The 22,451-nt window shown below is 58.5% G+C and overlaps 1 protein-coding gene across 1 annotated transcript in view; it reads right to left on the reverse strand.

Annotated features, from left to right (window-relative positions):
• Positions 1–1,532: 1,532 nt before the first annotated feature.
• The window catches only part of DISP3 (dispatched RND transporter family member 3), a 50,346-nt gene continuing 29,427 nt past the window's right edge, over positions 1,533–22,451 (reverse strand). The window contains exons 4-21 of the mRNA XM_081226149.1: positions 22,240–22,376; positions 21,175–21,309; positions 20,585–20,745; positions 18,969–19,108; positions 17,187–17,335; positions 16,797–16,958; positions 15,488–15,649; positions 13,432–13,545; positions 12,218–12,354; positions 10,923–11,107; positions 8,728–8,858; positions 8,478–8,650; positions 7,357–7,483; positions 6,693–6,838; positions 4,354–4,513; positions 3,437–3,554; positions 2,844–3,006; positions 1,533–1,959 (exon numbers count right to left, since the gene is read on the reverse strand). Coding sequence (XP_081082275.1) covers positions 1,597–1,959; positions 2,844–3,006; positions 3,437–3,554; positions 4,354–4,513; positions 6,693–6,838; positions 7,357–7,483; positions 8,478–8,650; positions 8,728–8,858; positions 10,923–11,107; positions 12,218–12,354; positions 13,432–13,545; positions 15,488–15,649; positions 16,797–16,958; positions 17,187–17,335; positions 18,969–19,108; positions 20,585–20,745; positions 21,175–21,309; positions 22,240–22,376 — 2,863 coding nt within the window. The 3' untranslated portion in view covers positions 1,533–1,596. The remainder of the gene's footprint in view (positions 1,960–2,843; positions 3,007–3,436; positions 3,555–4,353; positions 4,514–6,692; positions 6,839–7,356; positions 7,484–8,477; positions 8,651–8,727; positions 8,859–10,922; positions 11,108–12,217; positions 12,355–13,431; positions 13,546–15,487; positions 15,650–16,796; positions 16,959–17,186; positions 17,336–18,968; positions 19,109–20,584; positions 20,746–21,174; positions 21,310–22,239; positions 22,377–22,451) is intronic.

Below are 22,451 nucleotides of genomic sequence, written 5' to 3' on the forward strand. Positions count from 1 at the left end.
AAATAAATGAAGGAAGGAAGGAAGGAAGGAAGGAAGGAAGGAAGGAAGGAAGGAAGGAAAGAAGAAAGAAAAAAAGAAAGAAAGGAAACCTCCAGAAGGACCCATGCTGCCAACACCTTGCTTTGGAATTCCAGCCTCCAGAACTGTGAGAGAATAAATTCCTGTTATAAGCCACCCAGTTTAGGGCACTCTGTTACGGCATCCAAGCAGACAAATACAAACCCTGAGAAGGGCGTCTGGCACAGTAAGTGCTATGTGTCAACTTGTACCATTAATCGCGTGTTCGGTGTCTGTCTGATGCTCCCTCAGCAAATACTGAGCACCTGCTGGGCGCCAGGCATGCACCGGGCGGGGACACGGTGCTGCGTGTCTGTCGTGCACGCCCAGCACCCCTCGACCCTGGTCAATATTCACAGGTAACCAGGTGAGCTGACCTGGAGACAACCCTCAGGGATGTCTTCCCCGCCCTAAGGGTTTAGTCCCAGCTCAGTCTGTGTCCAGCTTCCTAAAGCCCAGGAGCCAACGTCTGTCCCGAGGAAGAAGGTCACAGCACAATACCAGACGCGCTAAAGGTGCTGACGGACGTCCCTGTGGGGAGCCAGATGCGCCCCCTCCCACGGTGCTCCCCCAGCGGTACCCAGCCTCCTGAGCCTGCACAGCACTCTGTGACCCTGCTCCCCAGAGGGTCTGGCACCTTCCACCCCACCTCCATCTCCTTCCAGGCCCGGCCCCACCCCTCGTGCCAGGTTCTGGCCGGGCGGCATGCGAACACTGTTATTTCAATTTTAAGAATACGATGGAGCCAGCGATGCTTAAAATGCTCGTGTTAATGGCAGCGGTCTGCAGTTTCATTTCACTTTAATAAGAACCATCTGCTGTGAGCAGGCGGCAGGCACGGCCAGCTCCCCCTCCCAGGGGCTGCCCCCCTCCCCCAAATTCCACCCCCAGAGTCAGGTGGGGGAGGTAGGGGCTCAGATCTGTAAGGAAGGCTGTGCTGGGGCCCCATGGCTTCCAAAGAGCAGGAGCCTCTTGAGGCTGGGGCCAGGGGTGGGACATGCAGTACCCCAGGCCGGTTCCTCTGTGCTCCCCGGCCAGGACGGGGAGGAGGGGGCAGGGAGTGCGAGGCCCCGCCCTTGAGCCCACTGTGCTCTTCCTGCAAAGTCCCCGAGGGAGGCAGCTCTGGCTGTGCCGCCACAGGTCAGTCACTTTGCCTCCTGATGCCTCAGTTTTCACATCTGTAGAATGGGGGAACTGTAACACCCACAGCAGAAAGTTCTTGTGAGCACCGAGGCAGTGTGAGAGGGAAGCCCCCTGCAAAAATCACCGGACCCTCATGGTGACCAGGCACAGGAGGAAGGCTGGTCTCTTCCACCACCAGGCATAGTCCAGGGCGGCCGCCAGCTTGACCACCCAGCGGTGGCTGGCACCGTGATGAAGGCAGTGTGGGTCACACAGGTGAGTGACGTCTGGCCCAGGCCTGGGAACATAACTAGTTGTAGCCAAGCTGGGAACAAAGTGCCTCTGGGGTCAGAGAATGAGCGTATCTTCCCCCACCCACTGGACCAAAGGTGTGCAAGGCCGGACGTAGTGCCAGGGCTATAGGGAGGTCCCATCGGGCAGGGGGATCTTATAGCCGCTCTGGAGGAGCAGCAGGCAGGCGCCCAGCCCCAGGGCCCCTGCCAGGAGCACGGCACCCAGGGCTTTGAGGAAGGAAGTCCTGGTCCGGGTGAAGGAGCCAGGCGCCATGATGCCGAGCAGGGCTGTGCTGACCGTGAGCGTGTACAGGATGGAGACTCCAGTGTTGAGTGCGACGATCTTGCCAAACTTGGCAAACGGGGCGATGATGCAGAAGAAGAGGGGCACCGTGGCGATGACTGTGGTGAGGGCGCTGGAGACGATGGCCACGCCCACATGCCGCACAGCCTCCAGCGTCCGCCACTGGCGCTGCGAGTGGGCATCCTGGGTGTGGGTGAGAGAAAGCTGGGGCCCCAGATGCAGGAGGGGGTGCCTCCCTGCCTGGGGCTTTGGAATGGGGGCTTGGACCCGGGATAAACACGCATCGCTGTCCAAGGCCAGCCTTCCTCTCACGGGCTCCCCATTCCACCTCCGTGAATGGGGGTGATAACAGCACCTGCTCCCTGGGGTTGGCGTGAAGCTGAAGCGGTTCCCCTGCAGCAGCTCACGGGGCACAGCACACAGTAGCGGCGTGTTAAATGTGGCTATGACAACCAGGGCACTGATGATCTGCACAGTAGGTCCTCAAACATGTTAGCCGTGATTGGAACTGATTTCCTTCTTTTGACCAAGAGCAGCTAAATGTATAACCGATTTAATTTACATATTTATGAACGTTTCACACCAACACAATTCCAAACTAAGAAAAGCCAAAAACTTGACGAGACCCAGAGCTAGTTTTGGCACTGGTACGCGGGCATGTCTTCCCTATGCCACGAGGTCCAGTGGGGGCAGGGGTTGGTGGCCTCAAGGTCACGACTAGAAGGGCTCAGACTTGCTCCCCGGGCTACAGAATGAGACTTACACTCAGGGAACCGAGAAGCAGGAAGGGCCCCTGGACATCGCCTGGTTCAACTCCTCGTGCTCACTTAGGGAGACAGAGGCTGGGGGGAGTGGGCCCACCCACCACCCACAGCGATGCTTGGGTGGAGCTGCCTTAGAACTTGAGTCCCCTGGGCGTGGAGAATGGCCCTGGAAACTGAGCCTCCTGGAACACATCCTGGCTGGGCATTGGACACCAGGGGTGTCCAGCTACCCTTGGAGGTCCTCACTGGCACCGAGGCGGGAGAAGATTTGCTGGGGAGCGGTGGGGCAGGCAGGGTGCTCACCTCGGCCTGCTGCGGGGGCAGGTTCTCTCCAGCCAGCAGATAGCCCTCAACCAGATGCACACAGTAATCCACCGAGGAGCCGACAAGGATGGACAGCGAGATGGCTTCCACGGCGCCCATCTCCCAGCCGCTCCAGTACATGATGGTCACCACGAGGCAGACACTGCCTGTGGGGCACAGGAGGCGGCGGGGAGGCGGCTGGGACCTGCTCCCACCCATACAGTCCTGGAGGTTGCTGGACAAATTCTAAGGGCCCCTGGGGAAGCTGGTAAAGTCTACGGTGGAGCCCCCGGCTCTGGGGACAGGTGCGATGAGTAGGGACAGGGCCAGAGAGAGCTGGGTTGTGGGGGGCGGGGCTGAAAGAGGGGACAAGTGCAGCAACATGTCCCCGGGACGAGAGCTACCACCTGGTGACACCTGGCTCCCCTCGGGGAGCACGTGGTCCTATAAAGGACTGTCACAGAGGCTCTTTTTGCTTGGGGTGGGGAGTCGGGAAACCTTCGCTGAAAAGACGGGACAGTTAAGGGTGGAGAGAAACCTGCTGACCGGAAGCCAGCAGCGAGCCCCCTGCCCGCTGCTGGCCCCCGGGCCACTTACCCAAGATGCTCAGCAGCACGGGCAGCAGGAGCAGCACATGGGTGGTGAACACAGCCACCGCGGCCACGCAGATGAGCAAGGAGAGCGCTAGGCCGTACAGGGCGCTCTGCACCCCTGGACGGGAGAGGAGAGGGCCCTCAGCTGGGCTGCGCCGCGGGGCACCCGCAGCCCCCTCACCCTCACGGACCAGAGGTACTGGGGTTATGCAGAATGGCAGCGTCACAGCTAGCTGTGTCACTCTGGGTGAGCCACTTGACTTCTCTGAGCCCCCATTTCTTCATCTGTAAAATGGGGTAATGATAGTATCTACTCCCTAGGCCTCATCTGGAGTTTAAAGAGATAACATAGGTCAGGCCTCAGCCAGGGCTTGGCATCAAGAAGGGCTCCTAGGGCTTCCCTGGTGGCGCAGTGGTTGAGAGTCTGCCTGCCGATGCAGGGGACACGGGTTCATGTCCCGGTCCGGGAAGATCCCACATGCCGCGGAGCGGCTGGGCCCGTGAGCCATGGCCGCTGAGCCTGCGCGTCCGGAGCCCGTGCTCCGCAACGGGAGAGGCCACAACAGTGAGAGGCCGTGTACCGCAAAAAAAAAAAAAAAAAAAAAGAAGGACTCCTAATGAGAGACCACTGCCATGAGGGTCGTTACCATTACTTTTTAGGTGGCCAAATTCAGGATCAGAAAACGTGGCCAGACGCCCCCAAGCAGGAGAGGACCCAAACTCTGGTCTCTGATCAGTGTTCCCGGCCACTGTGTCATCCCAGTTTCTCCAGGGCTCTCAGCCAGAATTGAGAAGACAAGTGTGGCTCAGACAGGCCAGGTCGTGCCCTTCCTGCTCTAGGTCACCTCCCCGTGTCCCTGCTGCCACCGCCCACCCCACCGGGACCCTGTCGGGGGGCAGGCTGGGCTGCCACTTGCCTATGATCTCCATGAAAATCTGCTTCCAGTGCTCACAGGTCTGGAAGCCGCGGTGCAGGGCTGAGCCCTCGGGGAGCGTCTTCAGCTGCTGCTGCAGGAAGCTCTCCCAGCGCAGGTAGTCTGAGTAGGTCTGAAAGGAGGACTTGCCCTTGTACGTGGTCTGCGGGGACAATAGCCAGTGAGACAGGCGGGCAGCTGTGGCCCGTGCTGCTGCCCTGGTGATAGCTGGTCTGCTCTGTGACCGCTGCAGCTGGCCTCTGGCCACTTGCAAAGAGAGTGAGCTGTGTGAAGCGTGAGCCCGAGATCACTTCCCACCAGCCTCTGGGTGCACGTGTGACTCTCACAGCGGCGGCAGGTCCCCGACCCTTTCCAACAGAACCACCTCCAACTTCCAGAGCCCCCCAGCTCCGCGTCCCACCCTCGGCCCACGCTGTCCCTCTGCCCTCTGCACAGCTTGCTCCCACCCCTCCTTCAAGCCTCATGAGGATTCCGTCTTCTCTAGGAAGCCCTCCTTGATGCCCCAAGACGGTCATCTTCTGGGCTCTGCAAGTCCTCGGTGCTTCCCCATCACAGTTCCCGGCAACCTGCCCCTCCTCTCCTGGCTGGACTGTGAGTCCGGGAGGGCAGGTGACCTGTCTGGTTCACGGCCGCCAGCTCTGGAACTTTCATGTATGTTACCTCACTGGTCCAGTTCTGCTCGCCCTGAGCACAAAGCAGTTTACAGCGTGTCTGTGTGCACGTGTGTGTCTGCATGCTGGTGGGGGAGCCTGAGCAGGGATTCTCTCCTCCAACTGTCTGCGGCTTCGGCCTTTTTTAAAAAGGAGGGAAATTCAGACGCCGGCTACAACATGGATGGATGTGAAGAACGCTGTGCTAAGTGAAACGAACCAATCACAAAAAGAACAGTGCTGTGGGCTTCCGCCTCTGTAGTCAAATCCATGGGGGCAGAAAGCAGAGTGGTGGCTGGAGGGGGTGCCTGGGGAGTCCGTGTTTAATGGGGACAGTTTCAGTGTTGCAAGATGAGAAGTTTTATAGATGGATGGCGGTGATAGTTGCACAACATTGTGACTATGCTTAATATTACTGAACTATACACTTAAAAATGGTTTAAATGGCCAATTTTATTATGTATATTTTACCACAATTTTAAAAAACTACGTGGGGCTTTGAAGTGGTGTCTGCGTTAGCCTGGGGCTCACTGAGGGCTTGGAGGGGGTGTGGGTCCTCCTCGCGGTGGCCAGGGTTTTGGCTGCTCGTGCAGTGAGTGGCACAGGTGGTAGGACAGAAAGTAGGGCCGGGTCCAAAGAACAAGAATCGCCCTTGGGCTTCCCTGGTGGCGCAGTGGTTGGGAGTCCGCCTGCCGATGCGGGGGGCGCGGGTTCGTGACCCGGTCCGGGAAGATCCCACATGCCGCGGAGCGGCTGGGCCCGTGAGCCATTGCCGCTGGGCCTGCGCGTCCGGAGCCTGTGCTCCGCGACGGGAGAGGCCACAGCGGTGGGAGGCCCGCGCACCGCCAAAAAAAAAAAAAAAAAAAAGAATCGCCCTTGTCATATGAATTCTCGTTCCCCAGCACCTTCACGTGACTGACCTACCCTAGCTTCTGGATGACGCCAGAGGGCGGGCAGGGAGCCGTAACCCTAATCTTTAGAGGAGGAACTGGAGGCTAGAGGGGATGAGTGTCTTGCTCAAGGACACAGAGAACAGCAGGATCAGAGGCAGGACTGGACCCCGGGGCTCAGCACGGAGGCAGCGGGGGCAGACCTGGCAAGTCTCACGGTGTCAAGTGCTAGTGCCAGGCCCGCGATGCCCAGGTCGGGGATGTGCGTGTGTGCATATGTGTGTGCACATGTGTGTGCATGGGTGTGTGTGCATGGGTGTCTCCTTGGCAGAGCCTAGGGAGTGAGCGAGGAAGCAGTGAATTGTCAAATGGCTGGTCCCCTGTCTTCCGAGCTCTCCTGGGGGTACCCAGCACAGGGGCTCTGTGGTCCCAAACATGCCCCCTCACAGTGGGAGAGGGGAGTGTCCTGGACTGTCACCTGCCCCCGGAAAACGATGTGGACCTCGGGCTGCCGGGGAGGGAGGGTGGTGGGAGGTGGGTGGCATCCCGTGTGGCAGAAAGGCTGAGCTTGGCGGTCAGACGGCCTGGTTTAGCACTTGATGCTGACGCTCGCTAACCCCGTGACCTTGGGCAAGCAATTTCACCCCTCTTGGCCTCAGCCTCCCCTCTGAAGAACAACCACTCTGCTCTGATCTGGGATGAGGTCCAGGGATCCGTGGTGACACTGCACTCTGTGAGGTCAGCACACTGCCCTGCACCCGGCGGCCCACCCTGGGCTCACCGACTCGAAGGCCATGGAGATCCACTGCACTCGGCCATCCTTGACGCCCACGGCCCCGTGTGACAGCTGCCCTGGGAGCAGGTGGGGCTCAGGCAGCTCCTTGCACTCGGGGTGCAACATCTGCAGGAAGGAGGAGATGCTGTAGCCTGTGGGGAGAGGGGAGAGGTGGGTCGGGGTGGGGACCCGGGAAGGGAGCACATCTTCCCCCCATCCTGCCTGCACACGTGTACTTACCCATCTGGGTGTGTATGCACGGGGGCACGCACCCTTCCCCCAACCTCCTAGTTTAAAAAGTGTCTGGAACCACTGGCAATGCCATCGGGAAACCTACAACACCCATTAGCCGGCAGGGCAGAAACTGACATCTTGTGCCTTCTCAGGAAGAGCCCTGGCCTGACCCAGGTCACTATCTGGCCCGGCTCCCAGCCTCGCTCCCAGTTCTGGAAAAGCTCCTGCAGGTGCGCCCTGCACACCGCACACCTCCCCACGCCCGTGTGGCTCTGCCCCCATTCACCTTTAGGCACGAGCCTGCTCTCATCTGGAAGATTCGCACGCCCCCCACCCTAGCGTGGACACACATAAGCTTGGACACATGTCTGCAGCCGCCCTCACGCCAGGCACATGCACCCTCGGGGTTGTCCACCCTCGGGTCCCCCGCACGCACCTGAGGGCAGGCACTGGGCCCCGCCTGGCTTCACCAGCTCCGAGTTCCCCGCGATGGCCTTGCAGAGGCGACACAGGTGCCCGATTTCTTTGAAGAGGTCAAAGCTGCTGTCGTAGATGACGCTGCCCTTTCCCAAGGAGACACAAGCCAGTGCGACTGCTCAGTGAGTCGGGAACTCAATCCTGGGTCCCACCCCCAGGGAGGAACCTCCGGCAGCTCCTGCTACCTTCGTCGCTGGCACTTGGAGCCCTCTGCCTGGTCACCCGCGGTCCTGCTCGAGCCTGCTCTGCCCTGCCCCCGGCAGCACCTCTGCTGCCACTGCTGCCCACCCGCACGGGCCCCCTCAGCCTTCCCTCCTTGATCCTACAACGCGCTCACCTGGGCTCCCTGCCTTCCCCTCTCCCTCGGCACAGCCGAGTCCCACCTGTCCTCCAGCGTGGGCCTCCTCTCCTCCCTGCCTCCCCACCCCTCCTCTGAACACCTGCGGACTCCCGGTCCAGACTGGACAGATGTCCTCTGACCCCACCTGGCTCCTGAATTACTTTCTGTCTGAAACCCTGTACACCCAGCCAGGCTGATTTCCCAAGGCAGGGGTCATGACCAAGGGTACCGACGTCCATGGTCCTTCCCACCATGTCTCAGCACCCACCAAGGGCCAGGCACAGACCTAGTCACATCTCCGTGTCAGCTCCTCTCCCCTCCAACGCCCAAGAGCCCAGCCCTGGCACAAACATGTACAAGGCGGGGAGACCACCCCGAGCAAGGGCACCATGGCCGAGGCACGCAGCAAGGGCTGTGGGCACAGGGAGGGCCCCGTGCAGGAGGAGGAGGGCAGGGAGGCTTTGCACACCTGTACCGCCCTCACCTCCGTTCCACCCTAATGATGCGGGGCCGCTGGCTCAGGCCCCACTGTACCCAGATCCCTGGGCGATTCTGAGAGCTCAACGCTGCTCAGTCCTCAAGAGAAATGGTGCCGCGTAGCGGAGCCTGTGGGCCAGGTGAGCAGCCAAGGAGCCGAGACGGGGTGTGCGGAGCCGGGCCGGCAGGCCCTGGGCTGGCGCTAGCTTGCAAGCCTGGTGTGGCCGGGCCCTCTGGCATCTGCCCAACCTGGGCACGCGTACCGGGTCTCCGATGACATGGTTGTCCACCTGCTGCGTGCGGTTGATGCCAACGATGCCAAAGACCACGAAGACCATGGCCCCCGTGTCCACGAGCGGCCGCACCGCCGGCTTCCCGCAGCCCGTGTTCACGCAGGGGTTGAAGCCGAAGGTGGCAGAGGGGTGGGCCTTGGGTGCTGCAGAGGGAGTCACAGCTGTATGGGAAGGCGGGGCCCAGCCTCCCAAGGCCCCACCGCGGCCGCCCCGCATGTACCTTTCTCGCTGGGCACGTAGAAGAAGCCTTTGGTCGGCCCATCGGGGCTGGAGCCGAGCAGGCAGCCAGGAGGGGCTGCACACACACGCCCGTGGAAAGGGGGCTTGTGGGACTGGGCAAAGTACAACTTCCTGTGGAGGCAAAGGAGGCGAGGCCAGGACTGAGGCCAGGGAGGCCAGGAGCAGTGGGGGAGGAGAGGCACAGGCGGCCGTGCGCAGGGGCTGGAAGAGTGCAGGGGACGGGCTCGGGCTCCCCCAGCACAGGGATTTAATCTTAGGTTCAGGCCTGGGGTTTGGACACCTGTTCTAGTCCCGCCCCTGCCAAGGCCCACCCTGTGGTCCTGCTCAAAGCACTTCCCCTCTCTGCATGTGTCTCCTCGCCTGTGGCAGGAGGGGTGGAAGAGACCAGCAGCTTCCAAACGGTCCTCAAGGGGTCCCAGGGCTAGCCTTGGGGGTCGCTGCTCAGAAGCCCCCTGCCCCACTTTAATCTGAACAGTGACAGAGCCTCAAGATTCTGTTTGAAGAAAGGATTTCACGGTTAGCTTATTCACCACTGGACTTGATGTAGCTCAAGGCTCTTTCTAGAATGTTCTAAGCTCAGCCAGGCAGCCTGACCCCAGTGGCTACTGTATATGCGCAGTGTGAGCCCGACCCTGGAGGGGAAGCAGAGGGACCCCCTCATCCCCCGAGCCGAGCTGTGCCAGGCCAGAAGGGCCCAGTGAGCCCATCTTGGTCATCCCCCTGCCCCGAGCATCAGCCTCGTGTGGGTGTTCAATGTCCTGAGGCCAGGCCCTGTCAGAGACCATGGGTCCCTGGTGTCACCAGTGCAGGCCCCGCGCTGCTGTTCTCTGGACCACAGCAGCCGTGGGCTCTTCCTTTCAGAGCACGTATTGTAATTTGCAGTGACACTGTGCTTGACTTGTTAGCTGCTATCTCCCGAGGGCAGGAGTCACATCTGTCTTGTTTCCCATCCCCAGCACTAGCGCCGTGCCCGTTCACAGTCGGTGCTCAGTGTTAAATGAATGAGTGGATGAGAGACAGGCCCTCGGCTGACACAGCCTCAATGGTCAGAACGTGGCGGGTGGAACCTGGGAAAAGATGGCCCCAGTTGGCTCAGAGACCCTCGAGGCACAGAGTGCAGTTGATCATTAGGTGTTCATGGGCACTTACTTCAGGCCAGGCACTAGGTAGGGCGTGTGTATACAGTAGGTAAAGACAACAGACACGGGCTCTCTCCCATCACCTTACAGTCTGAGGGAGGGGGAACATTGAACATTTTTTTTCTGAATTAACTGTAGGTATTGAGAGTGTGGATAGTGCCTTGGAGAGGAATGCAGAGTGTACTCATCCATTCATTCACTCAGCAAGTGTTTCCTGGGCACCCGCTACACAGCACTAGGTGAGGGGATACAGCACAGAACAGTAAGCTGCTCACACAGGATGCCTGCGTGCTCCTGAGCAAGGACAGGTAATAAACCAGTAGGTCAGTATGATTCCAGGTGGTGGTAGAAGCCAGAAAGAGAGCAGCGGGGTGACGTATGGGGAGAGGCGAGTGTGGCTATTTTCGCTGGGGAGGGCGGTCTGGTCAGGGAAACCTTGTTGGGGGTGGGTAGGCATCTGGGTAAGGACCTGAATCTTGAGAACAAGTCAATCCCAGGAGGAGCTAGGGAAAAGCATCCTAGGCCCAGGGAACAGCAAATACAAAAGCTCTGAGTTGGGAACTGCCTGGCGTGCTGAGGGGCCAGACAGCCGCTGTGCCTCCCGTGGGAGCCATCCAGAGGGAAGGCAGCAGATGGGGGAACGAACTGTGGGCCTGGCGTCTTGGTGTCCCCCAACCCCCAGTCCTGGGCGAGAAACATCTGAACAGATGGGTAGAAATGGACTGGGGTTTCTTTTTTTTTTCTTTTTTTTTTTTTTGCAGCACGCAGGCCTCTCACTGCTGTGGCCTCTCCCGTTGCGGAGCACAGGCTCCGGACGCGCAGGCTCAGCGGCCATGGCTCACGGGCCCAGCCGCTCCGCGGCATGTGGGATCCTCCTGGGCCAGGGCACGAACCCGTGTCCCCTGCATCGGCAGGCGGACTCCCAACCACTGCACCACCAGGGAAGCCCGGACTGGGGTTTCTTAAAGGTGTCGTGAGAGGGGCAAACAAGTGGGCCGGGCTGGTGGAAACCGACTTATCTGCGAGGCTCTGTTACCGGCTGTGTTGCTGCTCCTTGGCGGCCACGTAGAAGCTGAAGTCAAACTTCCAGCCCCGCTTGGTGTCGCAGGCCAAGGTCGTCACCATCCACTTGCCAGAGGGGCTCGCCGCCTGGAGCAGCCCTACTGTAGACATACAAGCGGTCAGCTTCTTGGTGAAGTTACCAAAAGGCGCTCTATACACCTAAGCAGTGGATTGACAGAGACAAGACAGGTGACTCTGGGAGGCTGCCTCGGCCTGGGCCCAGCCTCAGGCTCGGTCCCCTCCCTCCTTGGAGTGCTCCCCGCCCCCTGCCCCCATTCCAGCCCCCAGAGTCAGGGGGTAGAGCCTTGGGCAGAGGCGCAGGAGGCCTGGGTTCAAGTTTAAAGACAGAGCAAATCCTTCCCTGCCTCTCTGAGCCTCAGTCCTTCCTTCAACTGAGGATCTACTCCAAGCCAGGCCCTGAGCTGGGCTCTGAGGATACGGCTGTGAGCCAGACGGGCTTGGTCCCTGCCCTCCTGGAGCTGCCAATTACGATGGCTTCAGATTCTTTTAAGGGCCTTGAATTAAATATTAGGACAATAAGGCACAGGATGAATGGGGCAGTGGAAGAGGAGGCCAAACTGATAAGGATGGCCAGGACAGGGTCCTAGGAGGAGGTGACAAGGCAGTGAGAACTGCAGTGCAAAGGTCAGAGCCAGGGAACGCCTCTCACACCCCATCTTTTGAATGGAAATATAAACCCCGAACAAATGAGCTGACATGTGTAACTGTCACCCTGCAGGTGAAACATGTTAAAGAAATACAAATGATTCCTGAGAGGGAAAAATCAGAGGCCTGGGTTGGCCCTGGGAGCCCCTTTTCTGGGGTGCTAGAACAGACGGCTGAGAACAACAATCTAACTAACAGCTCCCAATTTACTGGGCACTTACTATGTTCCAGATGTTACAGAATGCACAGGCCTTGCCTCATGTACCTCCAACATCCCTGGCTGGTACCTTTCATGTCCCCGTATCACAGATGAGGAAACTGAGGCTCAGAGAGATTACATAATCTTCCCAAAGACATACAGGTTATAAATGGCAGAGCCAGGACTCGAACCCAGGCCTGGCTGACTCGGCAGCCCGTGCTCTCACCACTCTGCAGGTCCCTGCCGCAGGCCTGGCTGACGGTGGGAGAGGGTCCTCACCTGCCTGCAGCAGCTCCATCCTCGCAGGCCCTGCCCCCACCCCCATGTGGCCAGCGCCCACCAGTGTGGCATTGAGGGCCCCCTCCCCTGGTAGTGGCAGCTCACTTAACGACAGCCAGGCTCACCTGGAAGGAGGGCACCTCCCCGTCCCCAGAGGACACGGTCTGCCAAGGGCCAGGCAGGCTGGCGTTGAGGGAGAACCTGTAGACAGCCGGGTGGCCTTTGCTCTTCACCTTGGAGATGTACACAGTGCCCGGGGAGTCTAGGGACAAACGAGGTGTGGAGGAGGAGGGACAATCACCTCGACTGGCTTCCCCTAACCCTGCAACAGCCCAGCCTCGGCTCTGTTGACTGAGGAGCTGAGCCTGACCTTGGGGTCATCTCTGAATGGTGGCTCTGTTCCTCTCTACTGGACCGAGCCCATGGCAATGATGGGGGACTGCTTGTTGGTGGTGGACACTGGATGGGGTGGAGGTATAGATGGAGGGGAGGTGGTGGTGGACACTGGATGGGGTGGAGGTATAGATGGAGGGGGAGGTGGTGGTGGACACTGGATGGGGTGGAGGTATAGATGGAGGGGAGGTGGTGGTGGACACTGGATGGGGTGGAGGTATAGATGGAGGGGGAGGTGGTGGTGGACACTGGATGGGGTGGAGGTATAGATGGAGGGGAGGTGGTGGTGGACACTGGATGGGGTGGAGGTATAGATGGAGGGGAGGTGGTGGTGGACACTGGATGGGGTGGCAGCACGGGTAGAGGGAAGGACAGTGGTGGTGGGAGCCATGGTGTGATGTACCAGTAGGAACTAGGGTAGTGGAAGTGACGCCAACAACGATGCCCCAGGCATGGCGTGAATGGTGGGGGCGTGTTGCTGGTGAGGGTGGTGGGCACAGAGGGGTGACGATGGCTGTGTGACGACTAGGACACGCAGAACTGCCCCATGTGAGGGGTTTATTCCCACACGCATCCTGGCATCCCACATCTGATGGAGGCCCCAGCAGGGATAAGCCAGCCTCCAGTGTTCAGGACGCCCCTGCCCCCCACCCCAGACACTCAGGATGGATTTGGCACACAAGGCGGGTTCACAGAGCACCACAAGCCAGGCTGGCGTGGTGGCAAGAAGGGACCGCCCTGTCGGCTGAAGAGAGCTGGTGGGACGACGGACAAGGGCCTCAGGTTCACCCCTGCACCGACCCTTCCACGGTGACCCAAGGACACAGACTTTTGTTCCCGAAGGAGAATCAAACCATGGATTTAATGTGCTCTCCCCACAGGGCCCCTGCACCCTTGTACCAGGACCTCCCACTGCCCCACCAGCCTGTGCACACTCCCCACTGACCCTGTAGGGCGGCCTCAGGCCGGCTGGCCCAGGACAACCCTGAACCCCGCTTCTTCTTCTCCAGGGACGTCCGGATGTTGTTCTGCAGGCTGTGGGGCTTCTCCTGGAACAGACCTACCCCCCAACCCCCCGCACCGTGTCAGACAGCAGGGCCTCCCTGGCTGGGCCCGGCCAAGGCTGAGACAGAGACAACCTGAGGGACGTGGGCCCCAGGGCCCTCCGCTTGGGAAGTGGGTGGTATCAGGGGTCTGAAAGAAACTAGATGGAACTGAAGAAAGGCCAAATGCTGAATTTTCAAGAATCTTAAGGCGAAGGAAAGGAACCTGCCAGCGCCATCCAGAGAAAGACACTCGCAGCTTACCCCACTCATCCTCACCACATCTCCCTTCCCTCCTCTGTCAAATGGGATGACACCCAGAGGGTACCTCCAGAGGGTGGCTGAGGGACAAAAGGGAATGCTGCATCTCATGCGCTTAGCAACGTGTCTGGCTTGCGATGAATGCTTGATAAATAGGAATAATTAGAAATGGCAGGTTATCAACTAGCAGAGGTAGGCGAGACCTCCTGTTTTGCCCCAAGCAAGCAGAGGTTCAGGGAGGGTACATGACCTTCGGGGAAGCGAGGGGCAGAGCCCCGCCAGGATCGGGCTTGTCTGCCCCTAAAGCCGAGCATCTCTATGCTACAGCCTGAAGGGCCCCTTTAAGAGGCACTTCAGAGGCTAAGAGATACAAGGGGCTGGGGCTGGACTCTGGCGGGGGTCCTGGCCCTTCTCCAGATGTTTCCAGGAACTTCGGGATCATCCCAGGGTTTGTCCACCTGTGAAGTGGGAGCAGACAGGCCCTGGGGGATGGTGGGAGGCCTTGCAGCGGCAGTGACATTGGAGCGAAATTCGCTGCCCAGGCAGGTGGGAGAGGAGCAGGGACGTGGCCAATTTAGGAGGGGCTCCTCGGGCACCTCTCTGAGCTGCAGCCAATTATCATGCATTTGGCTAATGCCATTTACCGAGGGGAAGGCCAGGTTAATCTGAACACCACCCTAATTACATGAAGGCAATTACAGCAGTCAGCGGGTCTTCCCCCAGGAGCTGGAATCACTCACCCAAGCATCTCCTCATTTGGTTTCTAACCACCCGGCAAAGCTGTATGACCTTGGGTCGACTTCCCCCGCCCCAACTCCAACCTCAGGCTCCCCTCTGTAAGACGAGAGCCTGGATCAGACTAACTCTAAGGCAAGCAGACATCTCTATCTCACCTCTTAGCTCATCCCCGGCACGCACTGCATCACCAAGTCCTGTGGGTTTCACCTCCTGAAAACCTCTTGTCTTCACTGTCACCATCGGCCACACCGGCTCCAGCCCCCACTGTCTCTTGTCTAGATGACTGCACGAGACTCCCACCTGGGCTCCCAGCCATGCTCACGCTGGCCCTCCGACCACACAGCAGCTGGCCCTTCTCTGCTTAAAGCCCTCCACTAGCTTCCAGTGCCAATTACAATACAATCCAGACTCCTCACTGTACCCCAGCAGGCCCTGGCCCAGCCCACCTGGCTAGCCTTAGCTCCTGCAACTATCTCCATCAAACGTGGCCCCGGTCTTTCCCACTCTGGTGCTCCCCTCTGCCTAGACTGCTTCTCTCCTCTCCTCTCCCAGCTTGGTCAACTCCTTCCCTCCCTCCCCCCAACCCAGGCAGGCTAAGTCTTGCCTTAGACATTCCCTCCTCCAGGAAGAAGGCTTTCATGATGCTGGGCTCCCCAGTCACCCTCCTTTTAGTCCACCATAGCTCAGATCTACTATTATATGGCCTGCCCCAGCAGTGGAATGAACTCCCTGAGCTCGAGAAGCCTGTCCTGCCCACTGTGGCCTCCCCAGCACTAGCACAGCTGGCACCCAGTAAGCATTCGTTTAGTGAAATGTGAAAACATGGAGGCTTAGAGGTGGAGGGATTTGCCTGAGGTCATACTGTGATGGGGAGCCTGGATCTCACATCTCTCGTCTTGGAGACATGGACTCCAAAAGGGGCAGGGGCCCCCAGGGGACACCTTGGCAGGAAACCCTCACCTGAACAGGTGATGCAGGAGATGCCCTCGGCGCTCAAGTTGTACTTGAGATCCAGCAGCACCTGGATGTTGGTATCAGGCCGGAAGAGCAGCGGGGCCCTGCTGGCGGGGCGGAGCCGGCTGGCGAACACCAGGGACAGGATGAGGATGGAGACGAAGAGCCCTGCGAGGAAAGGACGCTGTGCTAGGCAGGGCTGGGGCCGGGGGTGGGGTGGGGTGGGATGGGGTGGGGTGGGGGCATTCACAGCCGGGGCTTCCAGAGCCCTGGGAAAGAGCTGCTCCCTCTATGGGGCTGGGAGGGGGAAGGGGGGGGCAGGTATCCTAAGGGAGCAGGCAAAGGCCCAGCATGCCAGCCTGTGGGTGAGGCTGCTAGGGGTCCATCCCTTGGAGGTAGGGGCCGGTTGTTACATGTGTCATTGGTGGTCAGACTGTAAGCTATAAGCTCACATTCCTGGACAAGAACCAGCCACCATCTTAGAGCCCTTAACAGTTTATAAACAGCCAGCATCTCCACTTGATCTTACACAGACATAAATACAGTCAGTGATGATAATAATGATAATTAATAATAGTAGCACTTAACTTTCACTGAGCACTTACTACACGCCTTGCACTGGGCTAAGTTCTTACATACACTGTGGCTTTCCTCACAACTGCCTTAGTAGATAGATACTATTCTTTTTTTTTTTTTTTTTTTGAGGTACGCGGGCCTGTCACTGTTGTGGCTTCTCCCATTGCAGAGCACAGGCTCCGGATGCGCAGGCTCAGCGGCCATGGCTCACGGGCCCAGCTGCTCCGCGGCATGTGGGATCTTCCCGGACCGGGGCACGAACCCGTGTCCCCTGCATCGGCAGGCGGACTCTCAACCACTGCACCACCAGGGAAGCCCGATAGATACTATTCTTATCCTCACTTATAGGACAGGAAATGGAGGCTCAGACTAACTGGCATAGTCAAGGAGACACTGCTAGTACACAGCAGAATTAGGATTCCAACTTAGCCAAGCTGGTCTAAATCCAGAGCCCAAGCACTGGGCACTCTGCTCTGCTGCCCAGCCTCATCACTGGCACATAGTAGGTGCTCAATAAGCAACAGCTATCACGGAACCAGCTTTATTCTACGCAGCAAGGGGGTAAAGCTCCGAGAGTGAGGGACACCAGCCCAGGTTTCTGACCTCTAGCTCATCTGGGAAACAGGGGCGGGCTCCCAACACGTGCACGTTCTTTGCATGGGGTGGGGTCTGTCCCCCACGCCTTAGGCACTGGGAGGAGCTGAAAGATGGGGGAAAGGAGAGTGGAGAGCCCACTTACCCACAATCACCCAACGGCTCTTGACGGCCGACCACAGGACCCAGTGGTGCAGCAGCTCCTGCAGCTGGGCGATGAGCTGCCCCCGGCTGCCCCCATCGGGGGCTGGCTGCAGGCCCTTGGGGGGCACAGACACCAGGGATGCGTCTCCCAGCTCCAGCGACACTGCCGGGGCAGAGCAGCGGCCTGTCAGAGGGCCGGCCCAGAAGCGGGTCAGAGCCCACCCTGGTCCCTGCCCTCTCCAGGGAAGCCCAAACGCTCGATGGGGATCTCGTCTTGCCCACCCCTCAGGACCAGCCTGTCCTCATACCAGCTCGCCAAGGGCTACTTCCCCTGGCCGAGGCAGCCCCTGGGTCCCGGCAGGCTCAGGGGGAGGCCCGCACCAGCTCTCACCTGGCTCCTCCTCCACATTGAGCAAGGGGATGTCATCATCCAGGTAGGGCATGGCGCCCTGAGCAGGGCTGCCCCCAGCCCGCTCAGCAGCAGCAAACACGTCCCCGGGGAAGTGCAGGGAGCTCCTGCAGCCGCACTTCTGGTGGCAGCTGTGGAGACAGTGGGAGGAGAGGGTGAGTCCTGGGTGTCCAGGGAAGGGGGGGGGAAGGTCCCGGTTACATGTGAACCCAGGTATCACACCACTGCCGACAGCTCACACAGGACACGCATCACAGGTTTCCAGGGGCCTGCACCTGAGTTCTCTCTAGCGCCATCTCCCCTGGGGCCCTTGGGTGCCACTCTTCCTCTGGGGACACAAATGGTGACAGCAGCCATTACCCAGGGAGAGGGGATGATGACTCGCAGCTGCCCAAGCATCAGGGTGACCAAAGCAGGGGAATCATGTCTCCCCCATCGTGTGCCCAGGGCCCTGACACCAGGAGGACGGGGAAGCAGGGCTGGGCTGAGGACGTAGCTGAGGCCTCGGCTGGAGTGAATGTGAGGGACACAAGGCTCATCCTAGGGACTGGGGACAAGAACAGTGCACACGGTGAATGTGCCAGGAATACTATGTGCCAGGCAGTGAGTAAGATTCTCTCATTAATCCTCACGGGGTTCCATATACCCATTTTATAGAACAGGAAGCTGAGATGCAGAGAGGTTAGGTAACATGTTTAAGGGTCTGCAGCCGCCAGGCAAAGAGGCTGAGGCTGGAGCCGAGGACTGGGAACACTGCTGCGTCCACTGCCCCAGACTGGGACAGGGCAGGCTTAGTTGGTGTCTCTGTAGAGATTAGAAACAAGGAGCCCTTTACCCAAGACACTTTGCTTCTATGTCACAAAACTGTCATAGAAATAGTCACATCTGAACGTCTACAGTGCAGACCGCTGTGCCTCAGCCAGAGTGCCCCTGTCCAGTGCCCGACCCGTACCACCATACATGGTGGTCCTGAAGCAGGGTGTGTGTGTGGGAGAGCTGAGTGCGTCCCGGGCCCGAGTCTGAGAGCCTCGCTGCCCCTCCTTGGCCCACTATGGTCAGGTGGACGCTGTCATGGACCCCTGAAAGTCCTGCCCTTGCACACCCTGCCCCAAGCCCGGACCCCCCATCATTCCTCAGGACTCCCAACCCAGGCAGCCACCCAGGCTGGATTCCATTTGGGCACTGTCCCCGCCCCCCGCCACTGACCACCTGGCCCACGAGACCCCAACCCCTAGACCTTCAGCAGCGGCTCTGGGCTGATCCATTCAACTCTGCACACCACTCACTGCACCTAAATATGGTTCCTCCCCCAAGATGAGAACCTTGAGGACATTCAACGTGGCGGCTAAGAGCATGGGATCCAGAGTCGGATTATGTGGTCTAAATCTCAGCTCCACTGCCTATTAAATGGGTAACCTTGAGAAAGTTGCCCAACTGCTCCAAGCCTCTGTTTCCTTGTCTATAAAATGGGTGAAATAAGAGGACCCAGCTGCCAGGGTCCTTGGGGAGGGTGGCAGTAAGATCTCGTACAAAAGCTCGTTGCCCACTTCCTGGCACACAGTAGGTGATCAGATGTAACTACTGGACAGGATTCTCTTCTTCTTCTGCTCCTCCAGGAGTGTCCAGCATAGGACTGGGCAAACAGAAGGTGCTCAATGGTGAATCACGAGGCTCTTGGGAGACAGGAGGGTGTGCTGAATGGCCCCCCAAGGGCCTGCTATGGATATTCTGTGAGAGGAGGACACGACCCCCTGCCTAGCTCACCTGGTCTGGCAGGCACTCTCCAGCGGCGCCATATAAAGGCTCCAGATGCCCAGGGCAGCAGGCATGGTGAAGAGCACAGCCAGCCAGCAGCAGGACACGATGAGAGACATGAACAGGCCGAAGTCGTGGACGGCCGGGATCTGGCAATGGGGAAGTAGAGGGGGGATGTGGGACTATCAGGCCTGGAGCCCAGGGAGCCTGAGGACTCTGCAGCGAGGCACTCAGGACCCCCGACCACCCTCAGACTGAGGCAGGATGAGGAGGCCGGGGCTGCTGGAACAGAGGCACTGGCCTAGGAGGTCGTCAGAGGGCCGGGCTGGTGCCAGGGTTGGGGCAGGGGAGGAAGAGTCCCACCTCTGGTCCACACTGCAGCCCTCTGCCCGGAATAGTGCTCAGCACAGAGCAAGCACTCCATAACTCTCATTACATGAAGGACAGAGGAAGACATGCCCTGTTGGAGCAGGCCACGTGTCGGCGAGGGGGAAGGGAGGGAAAGCTGCTGTGATGGGAATAGGGAGGCTGGGTGTGCGCCCTGCACAGGGTCACAGGGACCTGCACAGGGTGTGGCAGTCAGAAGGAAACTGTAGCCAACAAGCCGACAGGCCTTCACTGTTTGTGAAACACTTTCACAATCATCTCATGGCAGTGCCTGATGATCCACACATGAGGAAAGCGAGGCTCAGAGAGGTTAAACAAGCTGCTGAAGGTCACACAGCCAGAAAATGGCAGAGGTGGGATGTGAACCCAGCTCTGCCTGTTTTCTGGATGTGGTTCTCTAGGAAGGCCTGGAGAATCCCAAAGCACCTAGTGGTTTCTAGACGGGATCCTCAGCCCAGGTCATAAAACCTCTCAGATTCAGGCAGGCTCACTGTCCTACAGGCTCTGTTGGCACCAAGGATCTGGCCTAAGATCCTTCTCCTGAGCCCAACTCAGACGTGAAGGAGCGTGGGGTCAGCGAGAGAAAAGTGAACATGAGGCATGACCATGTGGTGTGAAGCCAGTGGGTGGAGGGGGCCCTGGACCCCGGTCAGGAGACATGGGCAGGCTCACCACTTACCAGCTGGGGGACCCTTGGAAACTGCCAAATGCCCTTCAGGACAGAGGTTGGATTATCACTAACGAGCATCAATAAGAAACACTATTTGTATTATTATAATTCTCCCATTTGTTAAGTTCTGTTAATGATGACTAGTAGCAAAAATGGACTCTAAGTGGGGGAGGGGTAAACTGGGAGATTGGAATGGACACATACACACAACTATATATAAAATAGATAACTAATAAGGACCTACTGTACAGCACAAGGAACTCTACTGAATACTCCGTAATGGCTTATATGGGAAAAGAATCTAAAAAAGAGTGGATATATGTAAATGTATAACTGATTCACTTTGCTGTACACCAGCAACTAACACAACACTGTAAATCAACTATACTCCATTAAAATTTTTTTTTTAAATGAGAAAAGAATGGACTCTAGGGACGTGGCAGGAACCTTGAGGCAGAGGCTGCGTGGCCCCAAGAGAAGGGGCGGGTAGGAAGAGCAGAGACCAGGGGCCAGGTGTGCACGGGAGGGACGGGGAGGTCAGGTCGGTGGGGGGAGGGCGGGCTCCCACCTGGGAGAAGACGTTAGCTGCATAGGCGGCAGCCGTGGTCAGGGAGGTGAAGAAGGTGGCCTTGCCCGCCGTCTGGATGGTATGGATCATCCGCAGCTGCGGGTCTTCCAGGTGGGTGGCCTGGCGGTAGGTGTTGATGAATACAAAGACATCGTCCACACCTACGGGAGGGAGCCCCGGGCCAGCAGGGCTCAGGATCACTCTGCCGTGTCCACGGTCAGACCCAATCTGGGCCAGGAACCCAAGCCCCACCCTCCATGCTCCTCGGTCCTCACCCCTGTCCCCACCAGAACCAGGCCCTTTCCTCCAAATCTTAGCCCCCTTCCCACCTTTCCCACCATTCTTAACCTCCACCCAGAATAGCTACCCATTCCTTCCACCCCTTGGGGGCTCCACCCATCATATGTCAAGGATCACCCACCACTCATATTCTACCCACCCACCACCCCAATTCCAAGGCTCCGAGGTCTGAAAGGGGACTTTTTGGAGCCCCCATGGGAGCCAGGCTTTGCCTCCTGGAAGAAGGCCCTTCTGGGGACAGAGTTCCCAAGTTCCCAGGGCCCATTACCATGGCAACAGAGGCAACTCACCAATGCCCACTATCACAAAGGCAGCCACCCCATTGAGGATGCCCAAGTACTGGATACCAAAGACCACATGGTACAGGAAGAGTGCCACCAGGCAGCTGAGGCCGATGCTGGCGATTCCGAAGAAGGACAGGAACACTGGGCAGGGCAAGAGGCACAGGGGACGGAGAGAGTGGGTGGACCCAGAGGAACACACCTCTTCAGTGTCCCTGGCCCCTGCTGGGTCCTGCCTCACACACCCACCCCAACCCCAGGGAGTACCTCTGCCACCCCGTCTGAGCCCAGCACAGTTCTCTGCACCCAGAGAAGGGGCTGGGCAGGAGGGCTGAGTGGCAAATGAAGCCATTTTTGAGTAAGTCAAGCTGTTTATGGGCCCTCATCTTTGCAGAACTTGTCTCAAGTGCTAGTGGGGGATTATTATATATTTACATCTGTCACCCCAGTAGACTAGAGGTTCCATGGAGGTAGGAAGTGTGTCTGTGATGCTCACTATGTGTCTGTATCCCTGGCACCTTAGAGCATCTGGCACATAGTTGGTGCCCAAGTAATATCTGTTACATGGATGAATGAAGGTCTTTCCCATTTTTGAAGGTATGACCAATCTCTCATTCACTTGAGCAACAGAGAGCACCTACTGTATATGCAGAAAGAAGCAGCTAGGGTATATGGGGAGATGGTGGTGGAAAAGTAAACTGGGGGACTAAGGGCAGCTGACTGGGACTATAGAACAGGCTACAGAATAATTCATAAGGTGTCCAATACTCCAGACTCCCCAAAACTTATCAGCAAGTTTATCGGCAAGAAAAAGATGATCAAAGGGAAAAAGGTTCAACTGTGGGAGGGCATGGGAATGGGGGCCCCTAGGCATGGCCCAACCTGCCTCTGAACCTCAGTCTACCTGCCTGGGGTTAGAAGGTGATGTCTGAGCACCCCTCCCCCCACCAGTTCTGACATAGTGGATTCAAGACCATTTCTGGCATCCCTGAGCAGGAAGGCTTTGTCCAGAGAGAAGCACACTGGAAGAAGAGAAGGGGCTGGCTCCACGCGGGGCTTTTGAAGAGACCCTACCTGAGCAGGAGGTGAGAATGTAGACGAGGGCGGCAATGCAGCTGCTGCTGACGAAGGCCAGGAGCATGTCATTGTTGAAGGTTCTGCGAACCTCATAGTCAAAGAGGTCCGTCCCCCCATACAGAACCTGCACTTTGCTGAAGAAGGGAGGACACAGAGAGAGGAAAGACGGAGTGGATCAGAGACAGAGGAGGTCTGGGAGCCATCCACCT

The sequence above is a fragment of the Mesoplodon bidens genome (assembly GCF_964165515.1).
Source record: "Mesoplodon bidens genome assembly, chromosome: 2".
In the NCBI taxonomy this organism is placed as follows: domain Eukaryota; kingdom Metazoa; phylum Chordata; class Mammalia; order Artiodactyla; family Ziphiidae; genus Mesoplodon; species Mesoplodon bidens.